The sequence below is a fragment of the Larus michahellis genome, chromosome 1 (assembly GCF_964199755.1).
Source record: "Larus michahellis chromosome 1, bLarMic1.1, whole genome shotgun sequence".
In the NCBI taxonomy this organism is placed as follows: Eukaryota; Metazoa; Chordata; class Aves; order Charadriiformes; family Laridae; genus Larus; species Larus michahellis.
In genome coordinates, this window is record NC_133896.1 from 132,072,892 (window position 1) to 132,094,477 (window position 21,586).

At 37.3% G+C, this 21,586-nt stretch overlaps 1 protein-coding gene across 8 annotated transcripts in view; it reads left to right on the plus strand.

Moving 5' to 3' along the window:
• Positions 1 to 21,586, plus strand: part of DMD (dystrophin) — a 1,292,219-nt gene that overhangs the window by 1,067,661 nt on the left and 202,972 nt on the right. For all 8 annotated transcript variants that reach the window (XM_074604145.1, XM_074604126.1, XM_074604154.1 and 5 more), the window contains 2 exons: positions 16,122 to 16,294; positions 19,880 to 20,036. In XM_074604145.1, coding sequence (XP_074460246.1) covers positions 16,122 to 16,294; positions 19,880 to 20,036 — 330 coding nt within the window. The remainder of the gene's footprint in view (positions 1 to 16,121; positions 16,295 to 19,879; positions 20,037 to 21,586) is intronic.

Below are 21,586 nucleotides of genomic sequence, written 5' to 3' on the forward strand. Positions count from 1 at the left end.
GGCTTTCAGCAAGATTGCAAAGGGAACATAGATGTCCACTGGGAAACTGAACTTCAGTATTTCATTTAGTTGTGCAGTTAGATTATGAAGCTCTGTGTGTGCAGGGGTATTTATTTCAGAAAACTTACTGATGTGGGAAGAGACTTCTGAATTTTCTCCATTAGCAAGTCAAATGTATAGAAACTGTTTGAAGAATACAGACAAATTCTCATTTAAATTTTAGATCAACTTTTTTTTTTTTTTCTTTATTTTCAAAGCACTTCGGTAAAGGAAGTGAGATAAATAAGCAAGTTGCCTTTTCTGGAAAGTTTTAGAGACTTTGTATCTATTAGCTAACTCCTTCTCTTTTATTGACTTGGTCAGTCATCAAGTTTTCTCACATTTAGGAGAGAAAAGTTAGCTTTTCACCATAGAACTCACCATTTTCTTACACTAGTGCTAATCACGAGTATTTCAGTTTAATTCAGTAGACATTTGAGATAAACGCAGTGTATGTGAAAGGAAGTTTTAATCTTGATGAGACCTAGCGCTGAACTGAGCGCACAATGCACGTACACTGTTATCCCTTGCTCAGTGAGAGTTATGAATAGATCTATGTCATGAGAATTATTTTTACCCAAAACTGATTAGATATAAAATTTCTGTAGGTAGAAAATACTAGGGATAAGCAGCATTACACTGAATAGCATAACAGTGACTATTGCTATGAGTGCCTTGAGGGGTATTACACTTACCCTGATTCAGTCATAGGTTGTCTAATTTCACCTTTTAAATCTCTGGGAGTTCTTATGTTCATTCCACTGGGTAAAGACCATGTCCTGAAACTTCAAAAACTACTTCTGGGATATAAGTAATTTTTTTTTTTACCTAGTCTCTCTGCCTGCCTCTTCCCTCACCTCTAGCCTGGAATTCCTATTATCAGGACTTCATATGTTAACATATAATCGTTATGGGATCTTTTTTTGCATCACTTCTAATAAGATAGGGGCTTTTTCCAAAGATAGGAAACATATCACGTTTCTCTTACTTTTCTTTTGCACTTAGTCTTCTGGGATTAAAGGCCATGCACAGATCTTTTTAATTCTCTGATGAAAGCAATAGTGATACTTGAAAGAGGATTATAGGAAAAAAAAAAAGAGATATTCTTTCTAGAGGGAACATGTAACTTCTGCTTTTGTTTCTGTGAGCAAATTGTACTCCCTTGTGCAAAGATGGAAGATCTCCCTCTGTAAGTATTCTTGTATTACACAGTAACCCAGATTCATGCTGTTATCTTTATCTCCTCACCTTCTTAATTTCTTATAAGTAACCCCTCGTTCACTTTTTTGTATATACACAAGATTTTGGAATCAGTGAGTGTTACAATTTACAGAGTTTTCTACAAATCAGAACAAGGTATATTTCGCTTGACTTAACTTCCTAAAAACATTAATTGCCATGGATGTTGTAGAAAACACAAATATTTAGTAATAACATGATTTCAACATGTGTTGTCAAAAATGTCTTTGTACGATGGAAGTCCTGAGCATTTTTAGACGTCAGTTGTTGCAGCAGGGGTGCAGAGGCCAGAAGCCCTGCTGAGGGCTGCACAGTGATGATGTTGATGTGTGAGAGGGTAGGGCAGCAATACCAGCTGAGGCCACTCTCCTCAGCCCATCAGCTTTGACTCAGAGAGAAGTGCCACCAACCAAGTCTCTAGACGTTTTTGGGTGCCCGGTGTGTCTCCTGGGGCTGGAGACAGCAATGTCCTCACTTGTGGGTGGTGTGCTGTGGTTGTAGGAGTTTGCAGCAGGAGGTGAACAGGCTGCTCACCATCTAGGGAAGACAAACGAGATCAACAGGGTCTTCATGGAGGAATGTGAAGGGCAATGAGAGATGCTTCTGTAAGTGCACTGGCAGCAAAAGGAAGGCTGAGGAAAATGCAGGCCCACTGCTCAGTGGGATGGGAGACCTGATGACCAAGGACATGCAAATGTCTGAGGCACTCAGTGTCTTTCTTATGTCAATTTTTACTGTCAGGGTGACTCTTTAAGGTCACAGGCCTACTAACATAGTCTGTGGAGTGAAGCATTACCCACTATAGAAGAAGATCAAGTTAGGGAGCATTAACCCATGCAGCAGTACAGGCTGGGGCTAGCTGTCTAGAAAACAGCTTTGCAGAAAATTATATGAAGGTCCTTGTCAACAATAAGTTGAAGATGAGCCAGCAACATGCCCTTGCAGGAAAAAAACCAACACCCCACCAGCTGCTTCCTGGGCCCTGTTTGCAGAATTGTAGCCAGCAGGTCCAGAGATGTGATTCTTCCCCTCTATTCTACTTCTGAGAGCCAGAAACTAGAGTGCCATGTCCAGTTTTGGGTTCCCCAATACAAGAAAGATACGGACATACAAAGATATGGGAGTCCAGTGCAGGGCCACCAAGGTGGTTGGGGGCTGGAGCACTTGATACACAAGGAGAAGCTGTTAGAGTTGTACTTGCTTGGCCTGAGGAGGATATGGCTCAGGGGAGACCTTACTCATCTCTACAATTGCCTGATAGGATACTAAAGAGATCTCAGAACCAGACTCTCCTTAGAGGTTGACAGCCACAGGATGACAACAGGGGCAAGCTGGAACATGAGAATTTTTGATGATACAAGGAATTATTTCTTTTTTTTTTTTTCTTTTTTTTTTTTTTTGCTGTGAGAATGGTCAAACACTGGAAAAGGGGTCTGTTGTGGAATCTCCATTCTTGAAGATATTCAACCCTCAGCTGGACAAGGCCGTGAGCATCCTGCTGTCACTGGACATTGCATCAGGTGCTCTCCAGAGGTCCCTTCTTCCCAAGTGATCGTGTAATTCTAAATATTGGCTAATGCTGTGTTTTGTAGCAGGCATGACTGGACAGAGGCATTTCTGGACTTGTATGATATAGTAGATTTTAATTTGGCAGGTTTTTTTAATTGAACAGTTGAATCAGGAATCTATGTGCTCTCACATTCTTCTAATCTTTATTGCACTCAACATGTATATGATGTGTATTAAATTATTTTTTGTTGCAACAGAGTAGAAAGGTGCATTTTTCCTTGTAACTCCAAACATTATGTGGTGAGATTCTTAATGGATGAGGGCTTTAATATGGGTTTGGTCAGTATATCACTGTACTTTTAGGGCTCTAATAAGCCCAGTATAACAGCAACATTCGATTTTGATCATCTGTTTTCCATAATCACTTCATGAATATTTTTACTTTTAAATGGATATACCTATCACACAGTACTTTCACAAACTGTTAAATCTACTCAGCCTTTGATATTTGATCATGGTAACCAGCTTATATATTTTGGAATTCCACTTTACTCTGTGCTGAAAATCGCATTTCTTTATGACTTTGCTGCATTTTTTTTCATTTGGAGAGTAGATTAATTCTACTTTTGAAATGGAGAAAATTGCACAGTACTTAACTTTTTAAAAATAAGCTTTTAGTCAGAACCTCCAAGGAGAGTTTTATCCAACCAGGAGTTTGAACGAATCATCAAGACTGTAAGACTTGAGAATAAATAAATAAAATCACAGGTTACAGAGGTCTTCTGACCACTTTGTAAACAGCTGATGATGTTCAGCATATCTGGATGCTGTCCATGTCCAAACCCATATGTGCCTGTTTTTCCATGCTGTGCAATACAATTTGCAATTTTTTCTTCTCTATTTTGTTCCATCTTTGGGGAAAAAACAACCCCAAAGACCTTAATAAATATGAGAGAGATGCTATTCATCTTCTGGCTTCACTACTATGAAGAATTTCAAAGTATGTTGCCGAACCATTGACAGCAAGATAGAACGCATAAATCTAATTCTGTGGAGAGAGGATGATAAACCAAAATACAATTGAAGGAGAATCTTCATAAGGAAAGGGTTTATGATTGTAACAATGCCACTAAATCAGTCTTTTGCGGGTAGCAGCCAGTAAGCTTCTCAGAAAATATTGAAGGGGCATTTTGTGGAAAAGTGTAGAAACAGATGAAGGAAGCTATGAAGTTGCTTTTTGCGGAGTAGGAAGAGCGGGTGTTAATCCCCAAGGAACGCAAAGAAAACTAGGTGTAGAAAGAGAGCATTCCTATTAAGTCCAATGTAATCTTTTGGTAAAAATGATGCTGCTCCTTTCTCTGAGCTTGATACAGATAGACGTGAGAAATAATATGTGTGTATAAACAAAGTGCAGTTTTTTTTCAGAATGAAACCAAATGTGTGGTTCGGTTTCTTTGTTTGTTTGTTGTTGTTTGTGGGTTTTTTTTAATGTGCATTGGCTGTGTTCCGATTGAATCCAAAGAGAATCTAGGAGGACCAGTTTCAGATGGCAGCAGTCCTGCTGCCCTCCTCAGATGGGAGTGCCCATGTTTTAACTCAGCTTATACTGCTTCTCCTGCCCACTGTCGGCGGGGTTCATACAAAATCAGCTACTGGCAATATCTTTGGGTGTATTGTATGAATGTCGTTCAGAAACCTTTGGTATATTCAGTTGCTGTAGAAGCTGCTGTGAGAGTAAAACAAGTATGGCAAGCCAGGTAATAATTGCTTTTTACATTTTAATTGTTTGGGGTTTTTTTTTTCATTGAAAGTATTACTTCCCTCTTAATTAGTAGTTAGCATTTATTTTGAATAATAAACTGATAGCCAGTTCCTTTTTGCTGCTATCTAATTCATTGGTTTTGACAATGTCTCTTCCAAGATTGGCTGTGGTATCATGAAGTGTTCACATCACCTGACTTTTCCAACTTTAGGAGGTATTGTTACTATGGCTGGACTGTATGTTTAAGCAAAGTCTTTAGTTTTCTGAAGTATTTGAGTCCTGTTTCTGAATGTATTCATAAATTTTATGAGTATATACTATACTGGGATGATTTATGAACTGGTTTCTATGAGCCCCATGTTCGTGTCACATTAAGTGTATTGTCAAGACTAATGAGAGCAACATATTAAAAAACTTCTGGGTATAAGAGCAACTTTGATGTAATTAGTATTGAAGTCAAGTACCTGCAGTGTCCTGTGTCAGCAATTTATGAAGTGTTTGATAAGTAATCTTGACTGAAGAGCTAGAAAAGCAATTCCAGGGTATAAACTTGGGCCTGGATGGCATACTTTGGAGAAAGAGTAGGAGAAGATGGCATATTTGATCTCTATAGAAACTTAAGCAGGAGCATATATATTGTCATATATATTGAGTGTAGTCTGTCTTCTGAGAACATATCTAAACCCTGAGTTCTTTTTTAAGTTTAAAGAGAAAGAGTCTGATTCTAGGAAGGAAGCGTTGCTTTTTGTATTCCATATATATTTGCTACATGATTTCTATTACTGTACACTCTCCAGACCCTCCTCAGTTCCTCCTTTAGTACTAAGCATACTTTAATTTTAAAAGTGTGTATTTCACTTTTCTTTGCTTTTTGGCTTTGAGGTTTTTCTTTTTGATGCAGAAAACTGAATAGTTTAGTCTATCAGCTACTTTTACCTTTATTTCTGTAATGGTATCTACGTTAGTCTATCTGACTGTGATCTTTCTTTTGTTAATGTCAAAAGTCTTTATTTTGGTCAAAAATTCAGGCAGACTTTCATTTTTCCTCCAACAAATTATAAACAGGCCTCAAAAAGGCATAAATAATGGTTCCAGGTGGCTATCTCGATGTGCAGATGTTGGAGCTGATTGTTCCTATCTAGATTAAAACACTTACATGACTTCACCGATACAGCCTCTAAATTAAAGTGATATAATTTTTATTATGATAATGGAATTATTTCTCTTTTACCAGAATTGAAGGGAAGATAGAAGGAACAAGTGTATTTTTTTTCAATTGGTGATTTTGAGAGTCAGTGATAAAAATTAATTGATTTTTTTTAATGAAAAACTGAAAAACATGAACAGAAGTTGATTTTCTCCCCGGACTAGCCTATGTCTAAGATTAAAAAACAAGTTTATCTTCATGTCAGAATCTGTTGGTGATCTCATTTTTTCAGTGATATTTATAATTTTAACCTGAAACTGTGTTTACTGTGGGAGTGCAAGAATCTTGCTAGGAAATCCAAGAAAATACCAAATAATTATTTTCAGGATGTAAATCTTATATAGACCCCTTGATACAGGCATCCTGTTCAACTTTGCTTTTGATTTTTGGATGCAACAAAACATTATTAGATTTTGCCATGGAGACACAAATCAATGTGGTAGTTAAAGTTGCTGTCTTGAAGGATTTTGTTAAAAATGTCTTCCTTTTTCAGATTCTGAACTTTTACCAGTTATTTGCTTATTTCAAGGCAGTCAAAATGCATTGTTACGTCATCTGAAATAACTTGTAGCAGAATGTACTTCTGAGTGTTGCTACCTCTGTGGTTTAGGTTGTTCTGGAAGAACCGAAAGTGATAGAAATTCTTTGAGCTGAAAACTGATGAGGATGAAACTTTTCCTCTTACGACGAATTCCTCACAAACACAGTTCTCCAATGCAATAGCATACTGAATGGTTAAACATCAGTGCCATAATCCCACAGGTGGTAGCTGTGGCCGACTGGCTTCTCACCAGGTATCCCTCATACTAAGCAGGGTTGTAGTTGTAACATCATCAGGAGGGTAGAACTAACTTGCCTCGTGGCAGTCTGAACTCCGCTCGTGTTCATTGTTAGTGGGTGAACCGACCAACACTTGGTGAATTCTGTTTTGTGGTGACAGGAAAAGCTGACATCAAAAGGTTGAAGTAATTTTGCTAATACATGACTCCCGCATGGTGGTTTTCTCTGTGGTGACTTTTCTGACACATCATGTTTAAAACCTAGAAAGTCAGAAGATTTGAGGCCACACTAGCATGGCCTATATTCCCACTGAAAACCAAGATTAAGTGTACTTTTGCCCTTTATGCAGCCAAAGTTTCTGTCCTTCCTGGGCTTGCCTCAGGACACGTCAGGTGGGGAGGATTTGACACAAGTATGTGCAGAAGCACTAGAGCTTTTTCAGCATTCTGTCTTGCAGAGAGCCTGCTGAGTCCCACTTAACCTGCCCTTGATTAAGAACAGTTAACTGCAGGATCTTGCACTTTAGTAGAGAGTGATACCTGAAATAGTATAAATTCCTAATTGAAATCTCATTATCTTAGGAACAATGCTGACTTCTAAAAGGAGCCCTGAAACCATTGTAGTTATTGTTCTTCTTGAACCAGTTTTAATAATGTCTAATATATGAGGCCTCTAGTTTCTGCTTTATGTTCTGCATTGTTCTCTTTAGAGTTTTAATAAGACTTTATGTTGTTTTAATTAATTGAACATCATGTTATGAAACTCCCCAGGCATCAAAGATGTTACCAACAAAAACGTGAAATATCAGTGTTTATTTTTAAAAGAAAAAAAGATTGCAAAATTATTTGTGACAGAAGGAAACAGGGTAATATATAGAACCAAAATAGTTTCTTTTAATTATAAAATGCTCCTAATTTTTATTTAAAAGGGTTTGGAAGAGGATTGCATAAGTTTATGTATTTGAGGAAGGGTGAGAGTATATATGAACTCCGTAGATGGTAAAATATGAGATATCTTATTGTTACATGTTGGTGCATTGAAACATTAGATCCTTTTCTGTGAAACAAATATACAGTCTTATATGTAGAAATGATTTTTCTTCTAAGAATGGTCATTTATAATTAAAAAATCTCAGATATATTTCACTATGGGTCGGTGACAGAGAAAAAAGCCTTGTCCTTTCTTCTTTCTTAAGACTTTTTTCTCCAGGATTTGAGGCAGTTGTGCAGTTCAGCCTTTCTGGCTGCTACTTGTAAGAGAAAATCAGTGTTAATGCGAAGTACCGAGGTGTCAGTGGAACTAATAGAAGTAGATGCTGCTCCAAATTATCCAGCAGGACTTTCAAAAGTTGCCTGAGTAACTGAGTGGAAGTAAATGTTCCTGCAGAGGATGGTGTTGCCCTTGTGCTAGTACTGTTTGCCAAATAGGGAGAGGGCAAAATTAGACATGCTGAAATTAGCAGCATAATTATTTTGCTGCAGAAAGATTGCCAAAAGATTGACAGGGTGAATGTGCTGACAGAAAGTGCAGGTGTAATGGGATTAGACATTCATTGAAGCATGGGGGCCAGGACCTGCATATTTGTTGGGAGCAGACTACATTCTAAAATCTAGAAAACTATGCTAGTTTGTAATGGGCCTAATGGTTTTACTTTCAGAAAAATTGTGTATATGAATACATGCACATTTAGGCTATTTTCCTCCTACTCATCCAGCCCTCAAATACAGAGTTTTCAAAGGCAGATATATCAGCCCATTCTTAGACACGTCAGTAGAGATGGCCAATTTTCTGACACGCAGAACACTTGCAACTCCCACTTTAAAGCCTATGCTTTATTTGCTTTGTTTCTTTTGCTTACCTGAAAGGTAGTACAGTCTATGGTAGTAAAATAAATATCACCATACAGTAAAAGTTCTTCATTGCTGTGGCTACTAGGAATTTTTCTGCCTTATAGCGTAACCTCAGACTAACTTGATGTTTCTTTCTAATTAGTGTTTCCAGCCTAGATATAACGACAAGACAAATAGACAAGCAGTAAAAATAACAGTTTCCATTTAAGTTAGTATTACCAGAATAGTTTACACTTCTCTAATCTAATATCAAGGATGGGACTGGATCAAGTCCTAGGGTGAAACTATCTCTATAAATGTAGAAAGCTTTGTATGATGAAAGATTGGTTTCTTTATTTTATCTATTTATTTGTATTTTCATTACATGTAAATGGAAATAGTCATTCAGGGTTTTTCTCAGTCTTCAAGAAACACACCAAGAAATCCATAAACTCCTCCAAAACACATAGGATTATGTAATAATTTGTACTTAATTATAATTGAATACAAATTAATTGCTAGAGGTCTAATAAAAATTTTATTATTTCCTTCTGAACAAGGGAGAACTGTAAGGCCTTGTGCTATGTCTGAAAAGTCAGTCCTGTGAATGAGGATCTGCACAATAAAGACTTGAGCATATGTTCAAATGATTGGGTTGGTGCACTTAAGAGTTACTGCTCCATAGCTCAGGCAGCTCACTGTTAATGACATGAAGCAGCCCACCCCATGTTTTCACACTTACTATCTGTCAGCAAGAGATGGCTACATCCTTAGGTGTACCTTGTAATCTCTTTAAGTCTGAAAATAACCTAAATTGAAGGTTGTTTTGCCTGTTTATAAAGATAATCAGGGCCCAATTTGCTAAATAAAGCTCTTGTGTCTTCTTTTAGATGAAAGAAGATTTCAAATGTGAATTTTGGTCCCTGCTTAATTCTGGGACGTGTAGAATTTAAAACTATAACAGTGATAGATGAGCTTACAGAGATTGTTTTCTGCAGAGCGAAGTTGCACTTTTAGCTTCCACTCATCAACATTTGATTCTCTCTTAGAGGACTAACTCTTATCCTTTGTTATCTTGAAAAATGTGTTGGGAACCTAGAAATGCCTTAATGATATTCATAAGCTTATCTTCCCAATAGAAAAGACCTTTTTATCTTTCTTTTTAATCAAGTCATTAGCATGAAACTCAGAGATGTAATCATACAAGACTGGAATTGGGGTCATGCCATAGGGTAGCTGAATAGGAGGCTTCATGGCACGATGATGTATAGCCATTTCACAACAATGCTTTTAACTCAATAAGTTTGCCCTTTAATTACATTTTAAATCTCAGTTGAGAAGTTTTTATGATTATGTAAATTGCTCAGTAAATGCTCTCGTTCTTAGACCCAATAAATGTTCTGCTTACGGACTGGGAGAACAAGTTATTTAAAAACTTGATGGAGGGACCGAGCGCTTCTTTCCCACTTTGGTCGTTGTGACAGAGCTTGGTTGTGTTAGCCAAGGTGATCTATACGATAACGAAATGTTATACTCATCACTGTTAGATTCTCAGTGTTAGATTGTTTGGAAACAAAGTAGGTCCCAAAATCTTATCTCAATCAGTTGTATTTTGATCTTTAAAAAAAAATAAAAATAAAAAAAAAAACCCAAACACAATACCCAACAACCAGTTCTTAGAAGAACTATGACATTTACAGGAGGGAATCCCAGTTGGACCAGTAGTGTCTTGCAAAGCAGAAAAAATACTTCAGTCTTCTATTCCATTATTAATATAAATCACAGTGTTTTCAATCTAGAACAAGTGTTTTTTTGTGGTGGTGTTTTGTTTTTGTTTTTGTTTTTTTAAAATACATTTCTTTATGTTCAAATACTTTGAAGATAATGCCTAGCTCACAAGGACAGACTGTCATAAAGAGAAGTGCAAGCTGGCCTTCTATTGCGAGAAACAAAAGAAATAGGTCAAGAGCATCTTGCAGTGAGTCTCCCACTCATGTGCTTAAAATGCATTGGACTTGCTGTGCTGTAGCCATTAATTCAACATCTCCAGAACTGTATCACCCACAAAACCATTCCTCTGTCTAGCAGACAGAAGAATAAGCCGTGATCCTGAAAGAGTTGCCGTGTGCACGGGTCTTTGTGCCTCCAAAGGCTGCGAGAGTCTGCAGGAGCATAAAAAAAAAGTCTCAAACTCTCTGAACCCTCACACAGAGTTTAATGGTTTAGGCAGAATCAGAGATTTGTGGGAGTTTAGATATAATTAAATAAAAGCAAGTAGGTTGTTTAATTTGAAATCCATTCCCTAAGCTGTGCTGGACAGAATTCCAAAATGCAGACAGTGACTCCAGTTCCTGTATCTGTAGACACCATAAGGGATTGCAAAAAAAACTTTGAAGGGGGAACCTTTTTTGGTTATACCAGCTGAACTCTCCTGTTGGTAAAAATATGCCAATCCCTAAGAGCTGCTCTGTCCCCTTCAAGTCCAGAGAGCAGAGACCTATTATTTATAGGTGTGCTTTGCTCAGTAGTATCGTCAGAACAAAAAAAGTACTGGTATGAAACAAGTTTGTAAGTTCTGCCTTCTTCAGGCACCTGAAATGTTGCTTAACCAATGAGAATGCAAAATAAAAGCAGAAAGAAACCCATATTATTGAGAGGTTTTGAGATCACCAGAAAAGAACATAAAAATAAGTTTTTTACACACAGAAGGTGGTATTTTAAAGAGAGGAAGGAAGGAAAAGAAGTGGAGTGAAAAGAGGGGAAAGGAAGGGAGAAAAGGAGAAGAAAGATGCCTGAAAGAAAAGGAAGAAAAAAGGAGAAAAAGAAAAAAGAGAAAAGAGGAGGAAAACAAAAAGATAAAGAGGAAAAAATAGAGAAAGAAAGAAAGGAAGAGGAAAAGAGGATGGGAAAGGAAGGGAGGAAAGAAGAATGGAAAAGAAAGAGAAAAGAGAAAGAGGAGGAAAAGAAGAAGTGAGGAAGGAAAGGAAGAAAGGAAGAGAAAAGCTAAAGGGGAAGGAAGAAAAAAGGAAGGTAGGAAAAAAGGAAAATGGAAAAAAGGAGGATTACCTCATTCATGCTTTCTGTACAGTATAAGAGTTTTAAGTAAATATGCTACTAATTTAAGGTATTTAAAATGTTTAGCTCTGTTTTTTCAGAAATGCTCTGTTAATATAAATGGGCAGGAGTTGATTAGTTCAGCTTACTGCACAGAGAGAGATTATAGAGATGTAGTATCTTTGTTTTCAGTAATTTTATGATAGCTTTTCTAGATATTTCAGTATTAGTATGTTGCGCTGTAAAGTACAGTACTTCTGAGCTATGTATAGCCACACAGGTATTACTTGCTGATGCTTAGAGTACACGTATGTAATTATGCAGACTGACTTTATTTTTTTGATTACTGTCAGTAGAGATCATTTTTTTCCTTTATGTTGATTTCCTTTAATCAGACGTTGCTGTCTTTAATTTTGTGAGCCTTCATCCCTCAATTAATGACATTTATTTAATTGGTAACTTTGTACAGTACCTAGAGAACATAAAATGCTTCATTGGATATTAAAGCACAATTCCAAGGACAGAACTGAGTTTGTAAAGGGGGATTTAAGTCCTTTAATTTCTTTAAATTATTACATAATTAATTTTGTTTCTACCTTGTATGAAAGATAAACGTTTTGTCGGTTGTGCTGCATTAATTTCTATGTCTTAGTCTGACTCATGTATAGTCTAACTAGTGTAACTAATTCCTTCTTTCTAGGACTTCATTTTACTTCCAGCTTACCAAGCCCTCTCTGATGTATTGCCAAAATAATGGCAGATTTTGCCATGTGGCATGTCCTTTATATGTCAAACCTATATATTAAATGTGGGAAACGACACTGATTAATTATTTCTGATAAAGTATCTCAAACCGTATTGAATTCTTGCAGGACTGTCTCTGCTATGTGGAGGCTGACAGGACTTTGAATACACAAGGTTTCACAGCAATGGCTCTGCTGAATTTTCATAGAATCATAGAATGGTTTGGGTTGGAAGGGACCTTAAAGATCATCTTAATTCCAAACGTGTGGAGCCACAGGTGAGTTTCTCTCACCTGCCAAGAGAATTAGGGCAGTGAGGATGTGTGCTCCTATGAAGAACGCCAGCAGTAGTTCCCAGGGGGAGTACTGAGTTGGGCAAGTGAGAAATATGTCCATCTCCTTGCTTTATGGCAGTATTGGGTGTGCTGTCTTACAGCCTTAGTGTACTTCTCCCCTGAAACTATGCATATAGAGGCTTCCACGGCTCAGGACAAAAGCAAAACAGCCGCAGCAAATTTCCTCACCCTGCCGAAGAAGATTGTTACTCTCAAGACAAGTTTATTTCATCTCTTTTTCATTCTTAGTTCTGTGACAGTTCTAGACTTATTCTATATAATAATGTAAATACACATTTTTAAATGTGTAGAAAACTATACTAGCTATTCAGCAAGGTTTCTGTGAACAAATGTCACAGTATCTTTCATCATCTAACTGTATAGTTAATATTAGTAAAGGAGGATTTCACTCTGAAACTCTTAGGCAAATCTGCCCTTGATGGGGTTGCAGTTCTTTCTGAGCAGTTCAGCTCACTCTAAGCAGTAACTTCTGATCAAAAAGGTGTGGGTTTGAAAATTAACTTAGGTTTATAACCAGTACTCATTAATGAGTTACTGTGGTCCATGTGTTCTTTCATTATTTGTTTTTGATTTTGCTACCTGCTCTTTTTAAGGGAATCTATTTCCACGTAGCCTCAGTAATAATCACTGTAGCAAAAATTCAGTATACAGAGTCAACCATAACTCAGTAGAATTAAACCAGGATTGATTTTTCGTCCTCTGCACTTCCTCCATGTGTTCGAACACATTGGAAAAAATGAAAATGTAGTAAATGGTCTATATTTAATCTATATTCTGTGCTTCTTGGTATGATGAGTAATGACAGCATACTTTTGCAAATATCTTAGCAGTTTACGAGATGAAATAGATCTTCCTGCTTTATTCTTGTCAAGAAAAAAAGAATGTGGTTCGTACTGATCTTTCACTTGTATTTTTGAAACATGGAAATTACTTATTTCAGAAAACAAATAAAAGGTGTATAGATCTTTTTCATATATGTACTCTGCTTCTCTTGGGATGTGAACGAGTCACAAAGGAAGGATCTGAAATACACCAACTAAAATGGAGTAAATACCTTCCTCATTGTCTTACTTCTTTGTCAGTGTAGGTTTCCTGCATAGCTGGAATAAACTACTTTTAAGAGCATTAGAAGATGTGCAGTTTACACAGCAATTTGGAATAAGGAACACCACATCTTGCATACTAAGCTTTTGAGAAGAGTACTTTACTTTTCATGTTTGTTGGCTGTTTAACGAACTGTCCAGATTTATTGCGATACTATGTAGTATTCTGAAATAAAAAGGATATGGCTTGATTTTATTTTCAGAAATAAAATTTCAGTATGTGTCAGGAGAAGAGCATGGAATGTGTAGACTATGAGTGACTTTTTCTAAAAACAAGAAAAAAGTGGAAGTGCTTTTTTTTTCTTAACTCGGTATTATAAAATGCTATGAGAGTATGTGTGGTAAAACATCAAGAGGGCATAGATTTGACAGCTTCCTACTGTAAATAGTTATTCAACATACATGTTTCATGGCACGTGTTCTTGCTGAGAAAAAGGCAGCTGTTTCCATCACCATGCTGAAAACTAAGCGTTTTGTGCAACAGGTAGTGCATATGATAATTCTTTCATTCAGCGATAGATTTATCGTGTTTTAAATGTGGAAGGACCTTAGAAGTATGCAGACATTAAAAGTGAACTTTTTTACTGTGAACTTTATCCTTTCTTACATGCTATTTTGGATGTTTACATCAGGCTTGTAATATTTAACCTAGCTTAAATAAAACCTCCAAATGCATACACGAAGAGAAAATAATTTGTTAATAGAGTATTCTCGGTCAAGGAAACAAAAATAAAACGTCACAGCTGGAAGCTGAAGCTAGCAACACTCAGACTTGAAATAAAGTACAGATTTTCAAGTAAGGGCATTCATATCTGGAGTATTATACATGGTTATGTACCTTAATAATTGCATTTTTAAAAATCTGAATTGTCTATTTAACATCAATAAATAAATACAATATTTATAATACAGTTGCATCCTGCAGAATTACCTCCAATGTATTCCACACTCATTCCTAACTACTTTACTGCTGGGATGACCATAGATAAAGTAAAATAGTTGGATAAGAACTCCTATACTGTACCAAAGACATTCCTAACCCTCCTTGAAATTGCTCCAAATACAGTGCTAGTCATTACTGTGCAAGAAATAGGTATCCAGCAAAGGACGGCAAATGACATTTGGAACAGCAGTAGGTGAACAAGGACAATCTGCTCATGATTCAGTGCAGCTAACACTGCACTTAAAATATCAAATAAAACCAATTCAATTAGGAACACACCAAGTAGGTGAGTTGTGTGCTCCCCTCCTTCAAAGTCATTCTTCTAAAGAAAAGTACAACAAATTTCCGTTGGGGGCTATCTGTGATGCTCAGTTAGCACTGGGCCTTGCTCTCAAATGCCATAAATCATTTCCCCTTTCACACTTCTTCCCCAGCACTCCCATTTCAGGCAGCAAGAAACCACCACCAGAAATCTTAATGGCCAAGTGTCCCAGGAGAATGTGCTGAGCTTTATTCACTAGCTCATTTTCTTTGTTTCTTTGTGTGCTTCTTTGTTTGAAAGTAAAAATAATCTTTGTGCATATATGGCTACATATAGAGTACGTGTGTGCTCATGTATGTATGTGTTTAAATTATTATTATTTTTATTTTTAGTCTGTTTTAAGAGCTTGATTCAACCACTGTTCACTGCGAATGAATCTGTGACCTTGTGGAGCTGCAGCATGCAAACGTCTTGGAGAAGGGCAGCCAATGTACAAAGGCTGCATTGAGTGTGTGGGCAGGCAGGAATGCTGGTACCAGGCAGCTCTCTAAAGAATGTTCTTTTGGCAGAAGCAGCCACGCTAAAAATGAGGGGGAAAAATGAATTCAAAATGCAGAACTGGCCTGCAGTTACGAAGTGATAAGAAAAGTTGGCTGTTCAACATGAGCTGCCAGTTGCATATTCTAAGTCCTTGCTATTCTCAGGCCCTCCTACAGCCATGGCCCTGACCAGTGTTTTGATATAGCACAAAGTGGCTGTTTATTGCTATTGACTGCTGAGGCCTGTGCTCCGAAATGCGTTCTGTCAACAGAATGTAAGTGAACTTGGCATTTTAAAGCTCGGCTGCTGCAGACGCTTAGATTTCTTGGAATTGCCATGCAGCAGGACGGGTGTTGCAGTCCCCAGCTCAAACTGAAAATGTTGCACAGGAAGACGTATCATGTGAAGGTCAGATTTACCTGAGATCCTGAGGGTTTTGTGGGGTTTTTTCTTCATTGTCAGCACAGTAAATATATCTTGTCCTTGCTTTCTTGCCTGTCAAAGGCTAGACTTTTAACCATCAAAATTTTTTTCAGTATGCTCTGTATGGGAAAAAAAGTCATTATTCGATGCAAATGGCCTTCACGTGGAAGGGAAATATGGCTGTGTATACAGTACATGATATTTCCATAAAAGGAGCAATCCATATCTGTGCTAACTCTGTGTTACGCGACGGATCTTTCTACTGTTTTCAGAAGTGAGTTTCTATGATTTTTGTAAGAAATCAGACGTATTGTTTTCTCCTGCTTCCGTAGGAACTACAGGCGGAAATTGATGCTCATACTGACATCTTCCACAACCTGGATGAAAATGGGCAGAAAATTCTGAGGTCCCTGGAAGGCTCTGAGGATGCAGCCCTGTTGCAGAGACGGCTGGATAACATGAACTTCAGATGGAGTGAGCTTAGGAAGAAATCTCTAAACATTAGGTATGATCTGAACATAAGCAAAAGCCTAGAGTTGATGTGTAAGGTGGACTGCTGTGTTTTGCCAGTAAAAGGGTTTAATTTAGTGTCGGATAGCACTATTTCTGTCCATTTTTGAAATTATTTGTGCTATTTTGAATATTGGCTTAACTTTGTGAGAATGATTAAGTTTTTTAGTGTGAAAATGATAGTAGGGGATTATGATTTGAGGCATATGATGAGGTTTTGTAATTACAGAAGGAGAGATTAGCATGTTTAAACAGTAACTACCCCCTCTGAATGTAAGCTTTTTTCTAGAGCTGGGTATGACTTATCAATGAGTCATGAAAGAAAGTGATTAAACAACCTGTATTTATGATAAGCTTTATTTCTAAGGCTGCTATTTTCAGTGCAAAACTAAAAATAGCCTTGCAAATGAAAAGACACGTTATTTAAGATCTGTTGTCAGGAGAGTGGACAGAATTACCAGATAAAATCCAGGGGTAAAAGGAAATCCATAGGTAGTGTCACGAGAGGAAAAACTTTTCCTTGCAAGGAAAACTGTAATAAATGTTAATGTTATGAACACTGAAGCGGAGGTACAGGCTTCAATGAGCTGAATATTGCTTTCTAAAAGAAATTCTCCAGGAAGCTTCCCTTCAGAAATATGATTTTTACAATAGGCAACACAGCTCTGTTGCATTTAGTCTCGGGCATTTTTTCATTTGCTTGCTTGCTGTGTATTGGTGGTAGTTCAGAGGGCAGCAAAAGCCAGAAGTATTTTTCAAAGTAATGTATGAAATATTAGTTTTTTTCAGCTCGGACCCCGAGGGAGGTCAATCTGTGTAATGACAAAAGCCATCTTCATAACATCAATCATTAAAAATAAATGAAGGATGTGAGGTTGAAAAGATATTAGTAGCTTAAAAAGAGACAAATTCCTCCTTTTTTTTCTGACGAGCAAAAGAAGAGGGATATAACCCTTTAAGATCTCTCTGATATTTTTTTCTTCTTTTACCCATGAACTTGCCCAAATGCAGCAATGTTTGAGATAAGAAGAACAGTCAGTTGGCCAAATACCAGTAATTAAGTATAAGGGGCTTTCTGTCTTTGAGTTTTTGCAGTTCAATGTATTGCTGCCATTAATTGAGTCAGAAATAGCAGCCCTAGTTGTAACACAGTGACTTCTTGCATTAAACATTCGAAGCAACAGACCTCCTCCCTGAAATATTTGCTTTCAATAAAAGGCTCAAGGTGTTCAATAACTTATTGATTAGGATAGGAAACAATTCTTAAATTCTAAGACATTCAATTTAAATGTTGCTGGCCACCAGCCGGAATGAACAGGCTATTTGCAGTCTCTCTGCTTGGAGCTATTTCTTTCCATCACATACTGCGGAATGGATTTCATCATAACTAGCAATGCTTACACAAAAGAAGTACAAGAGCAGAAATACAAAAGTTCCCACAGGGAGCAGTCCCACAAGTCTCCTTATTTAGCGTAAGTTCTAGACTGCTGAAACAGAAGACCCATGATGTCGCTCGGCTTAGGTGGGCATTCCTTTCTAAATCCATTAGATAAAACATACGGCAGATATCAAGAGAAGCCAAGTTCATTTACGTTATTACTTTTCTTTCATTCTGATAAATCAGTACAGTTTATCCTAATAAGCTCTTTCTTATAAAGAACTCATTTTAAAAAACATTTTTTCTATTACCTATTTTGTCTGCACGTGCTTGAACACAGTTATAAGTATATGAGTGTGTGCACATGATGTATTTACATAAACACATATTCCCAAAGCTGAAAGAAGGGCAGAACAGGATGGGTTCAGGAAAACCATTCACCACACTGGAGAAGGTCAGAGCACAATAGCAGTAACAAAACTTCGAGTCACTCATTTTGCACTTTTTCCTTATAAAATCAGACCTGGGGAAGCAGGGAAGAAGTGAAGTGCCTCCAGTTGCTGCCTTGTCTGCAGGAGGTGGAAGCTCGATGAGATGAGCACTGGAGACAGGAGTTAACCTGACTCAGAAACTCGTCACCTTGACTGTGTCCCCTCCAAAAGCGCTGTCTTCCTTCCTCTGGCTGTTGCTTCCTGCAACTCCCCATACAACATCACCGCTCCTCTCCCCCCTCACTGCTTTCAAAGGCATCCTGGGGCTTCCCCAGCCCTCAGGGCCTGCAGGACTGGCCTCCCCCAACAGCACTTGCTGTGAGGCAGTTTTGCCCCAGCCCACATCTGCCCTGTGAGAGCAAAGATCAAAAGATATCATGTGTGTCACTTCCACATAGCCTTTAAGTTTGAAAAAGGAGACATTTTTTCCATCAGCTCATACACTGGAGCAGCTGAGCTTTCTGTCAGCCTATGGCTAACCTGTCCCTTGCCTTTCTCTTTCCTCGCCACTCCAATTACCTGGTGTAAGAGGTTGGAAAGAAGATGGGATCCATAGAGCATTTCAAAGAAATACAACTGTCCGTACCTTCAGCAATTCCTTGTTTCCATATCCAAACTAAGTAATAAGGTCTTCAAAACATTGAGTCCATTTTTATCACATTTCTTTATAGACCATTCTATATGAGGTATAGGAATAGAATTTTCACTGTCAGAAAATATGTGTTTTTCTGTGCAATCACTGAAAAAGAAGAGAAATGTTATATGAACAAAGCTGGAAGTTAAACAAAATATATAAAATAAAAGGAAATCTGTCTTTATTTTCCAGTACATTTTATCACTTCACTATTATTTAATACTGCTTTTGATTTTAATTAGTAAGAGGAATTCTTATGTTACCTGGAAGTGAATTAGCAATTTCTTCCCAAAAAGCAATTAAAACCCAGCATATTCATAAGTCTACAAAAATAAAATTTTAGTGTGCTTTGTCTATGGTACAAACAAAATTGAAGATTTGATCAGTCCAGTGATGTTTCAGTCACATATTTTTTTCTCCACAGAAAGCAGTTGCTGAAAATTAGTAGCTCAACACTTGATCCCAGTATTAAAAAACAAATTTGCGCACACACATACACAGAGGAAATACTTAGAAGATATCCGTATGGTGGAGACCTTGTTTGTATAAAGTAGTATTCTGTCTTTAATTTCTTCCAATGATTCAGTTAGTTTCATTCACACCACTGTTCAAATGGCACAGACGTTTGGGTAGTGTAAGGGGATTCTATTGGCTTTAACAATTTCCTCATGACTTTTTTGGAAAAGGATGGCATTGGTTCTCTTATCTCTCTTAAAGGTGAGCAACCACATGAATGTTGTGTGAGTTTGAATGGTTTGTGTAGGGGTTTAGAGAAATGCTTGCTCTTCTCTGAGTTGAAAACTTCTCTGTACATTTCAGCTAATTAGTGTCCTAGTAATCCAGAGGAAAACTAAAAAGAAAAAAAAGAGAGATGGGAAAAGAATGGATGTTTCAGGCCAGGACTGTGAAACCAAATTTAAATCAGTGTTGCCAGAATCTAATTCAAGGCTACTGAAGGTATTTAAAAATCATTAAGCTAAAGAAACACTAGGATCTTTCTCAGTAAATAAGTTTGTTCAGTTTGATTTTTATTTTCACTGTGCCTGAATATATCTGATGTTTAACACGTGCTTTCAGATCCCATTTGGAAGCCAGTACAGACCAGTGGAAGCGTCTACATCTCTCTCTTCAGGAACTTTTGGCATGGCTGCAATTGAAGGAGGATGAATTAAAACAGCAAGCACCCATTGGTGGAGATCTTCCCTCTGTGCAGAAACAGAATGATAGTCATAGGGTATGGTTTTTTAAAAATTATCTTTTGGTCATTGCTTTTTGTTTTGCGGGTTATTGCTTCATGAAATGGTCCTTGTTGGAAAAAGTAATATACCCTTTAAAATACATTTTAGAGACAATGAAAACTGAACTTCTTACATAAGAGTACTAGCTACAATTCTCATACACAGCTTAGAAAATCAGCCTCTTGGCTTTTTTGAAAAGCAACACAGTATTTTCATAGACCTATCATAGACAGCTACTTTTTGTGGCTAGAACAAATACTAACTTAATATTATTTGAAGGTTAAATAAATACTTCTGAAAATTTTTCTAGATCGGGCATTTAAACTTCACGTGTACTTTTTGAAACCCCATTTTGCTATTGATTTTTGGGAAAGTTTGTGAAAAGAGTAGCTGATATCAGCCCTAATGCACAACTGTGTGCCTCATGAAACTATTGTGATAACTGACTGTAACTGTCTGTAGCTCCTACTACTTTCATCAGGGAATCCTTATGGAAAGACAATAGCAGAGCATCATATGGGGACTGTTCTAGACTAAGTTTTGTAGTAAAAAGGAACCTAAATCCAATGCTTGTATAGGATATTTTAAACCCAACAAATGAACAATCCCCAAAATAACACAGTATTGCTGAAGATCTCTTTATACAAAGATTCACACAGGCTTTTTGTGTTAAAGGTATGCTTTAGGTCTGTTTCCTGTCTTGACTCAAGTTCACACCTGTGTGATGCTAACCTAATGTCTGCTTTCAAGTAAACAGCTTTTAGTTTGCTATACCATTACAGTCTATTCTGGTCAGAATGTGAAATCACAGTTCTAGTACCTCATTGGTGCTTTTTTAGCAGTGCCATAAGGAAACTTATTAGGAAGCGTGTCCTGCTAAAATAGAGCTGAAGAATTGCTGAATGAAGCAGTGAATGGGGAGAAAATGTTGTTCTGAAGAGAGGGAATAGGGAACCATGTGAAAGGTAACTGGGATAGCACACCCAACTTCAGCAGCTCCTGTTCCATCACTTATGAACTCCACAAAATCCTGTCTAGCCCTATGATAAGATTTCTTCTATTTCTTTTGATGAAAACTTTAGTCTGGGAAGCACCAGTTGATAACAGGTGTCCATAATAGAAACCACACCTCAACCCACTAGGAGGGATCCTGATTCAGTAGGAAGTTGGTAATATAGTGTCAGGGTTTTTTTTTTTTACAAAGTACAGTATAAGATCAAGGGCAAGGAACCTTACTGATATAAAAAAATTATCCTCTCATCTTTAAAAGATAAATGTATGTAGTGATTGGAATGAACCATAGAAGTATTTATACTATGATATTTCTCCACTATAGACTATTCCATTTCTTGGAATTAACTTGGATGTATTATTCTAGCTCTCCTCTCCTTTGTCCACATGTGTCTTTAGTAAAAATAATGCTATGGGAGGGTTTTTTCCTCCTGTTTGGTGACCAAGTACGCTTCAGTGTGACATCTAAAAAGTTATTTTGAACAAATGTGTTTTCTATCGAATAATTTAAATTGTCAGGCAGACAGCTTGATAC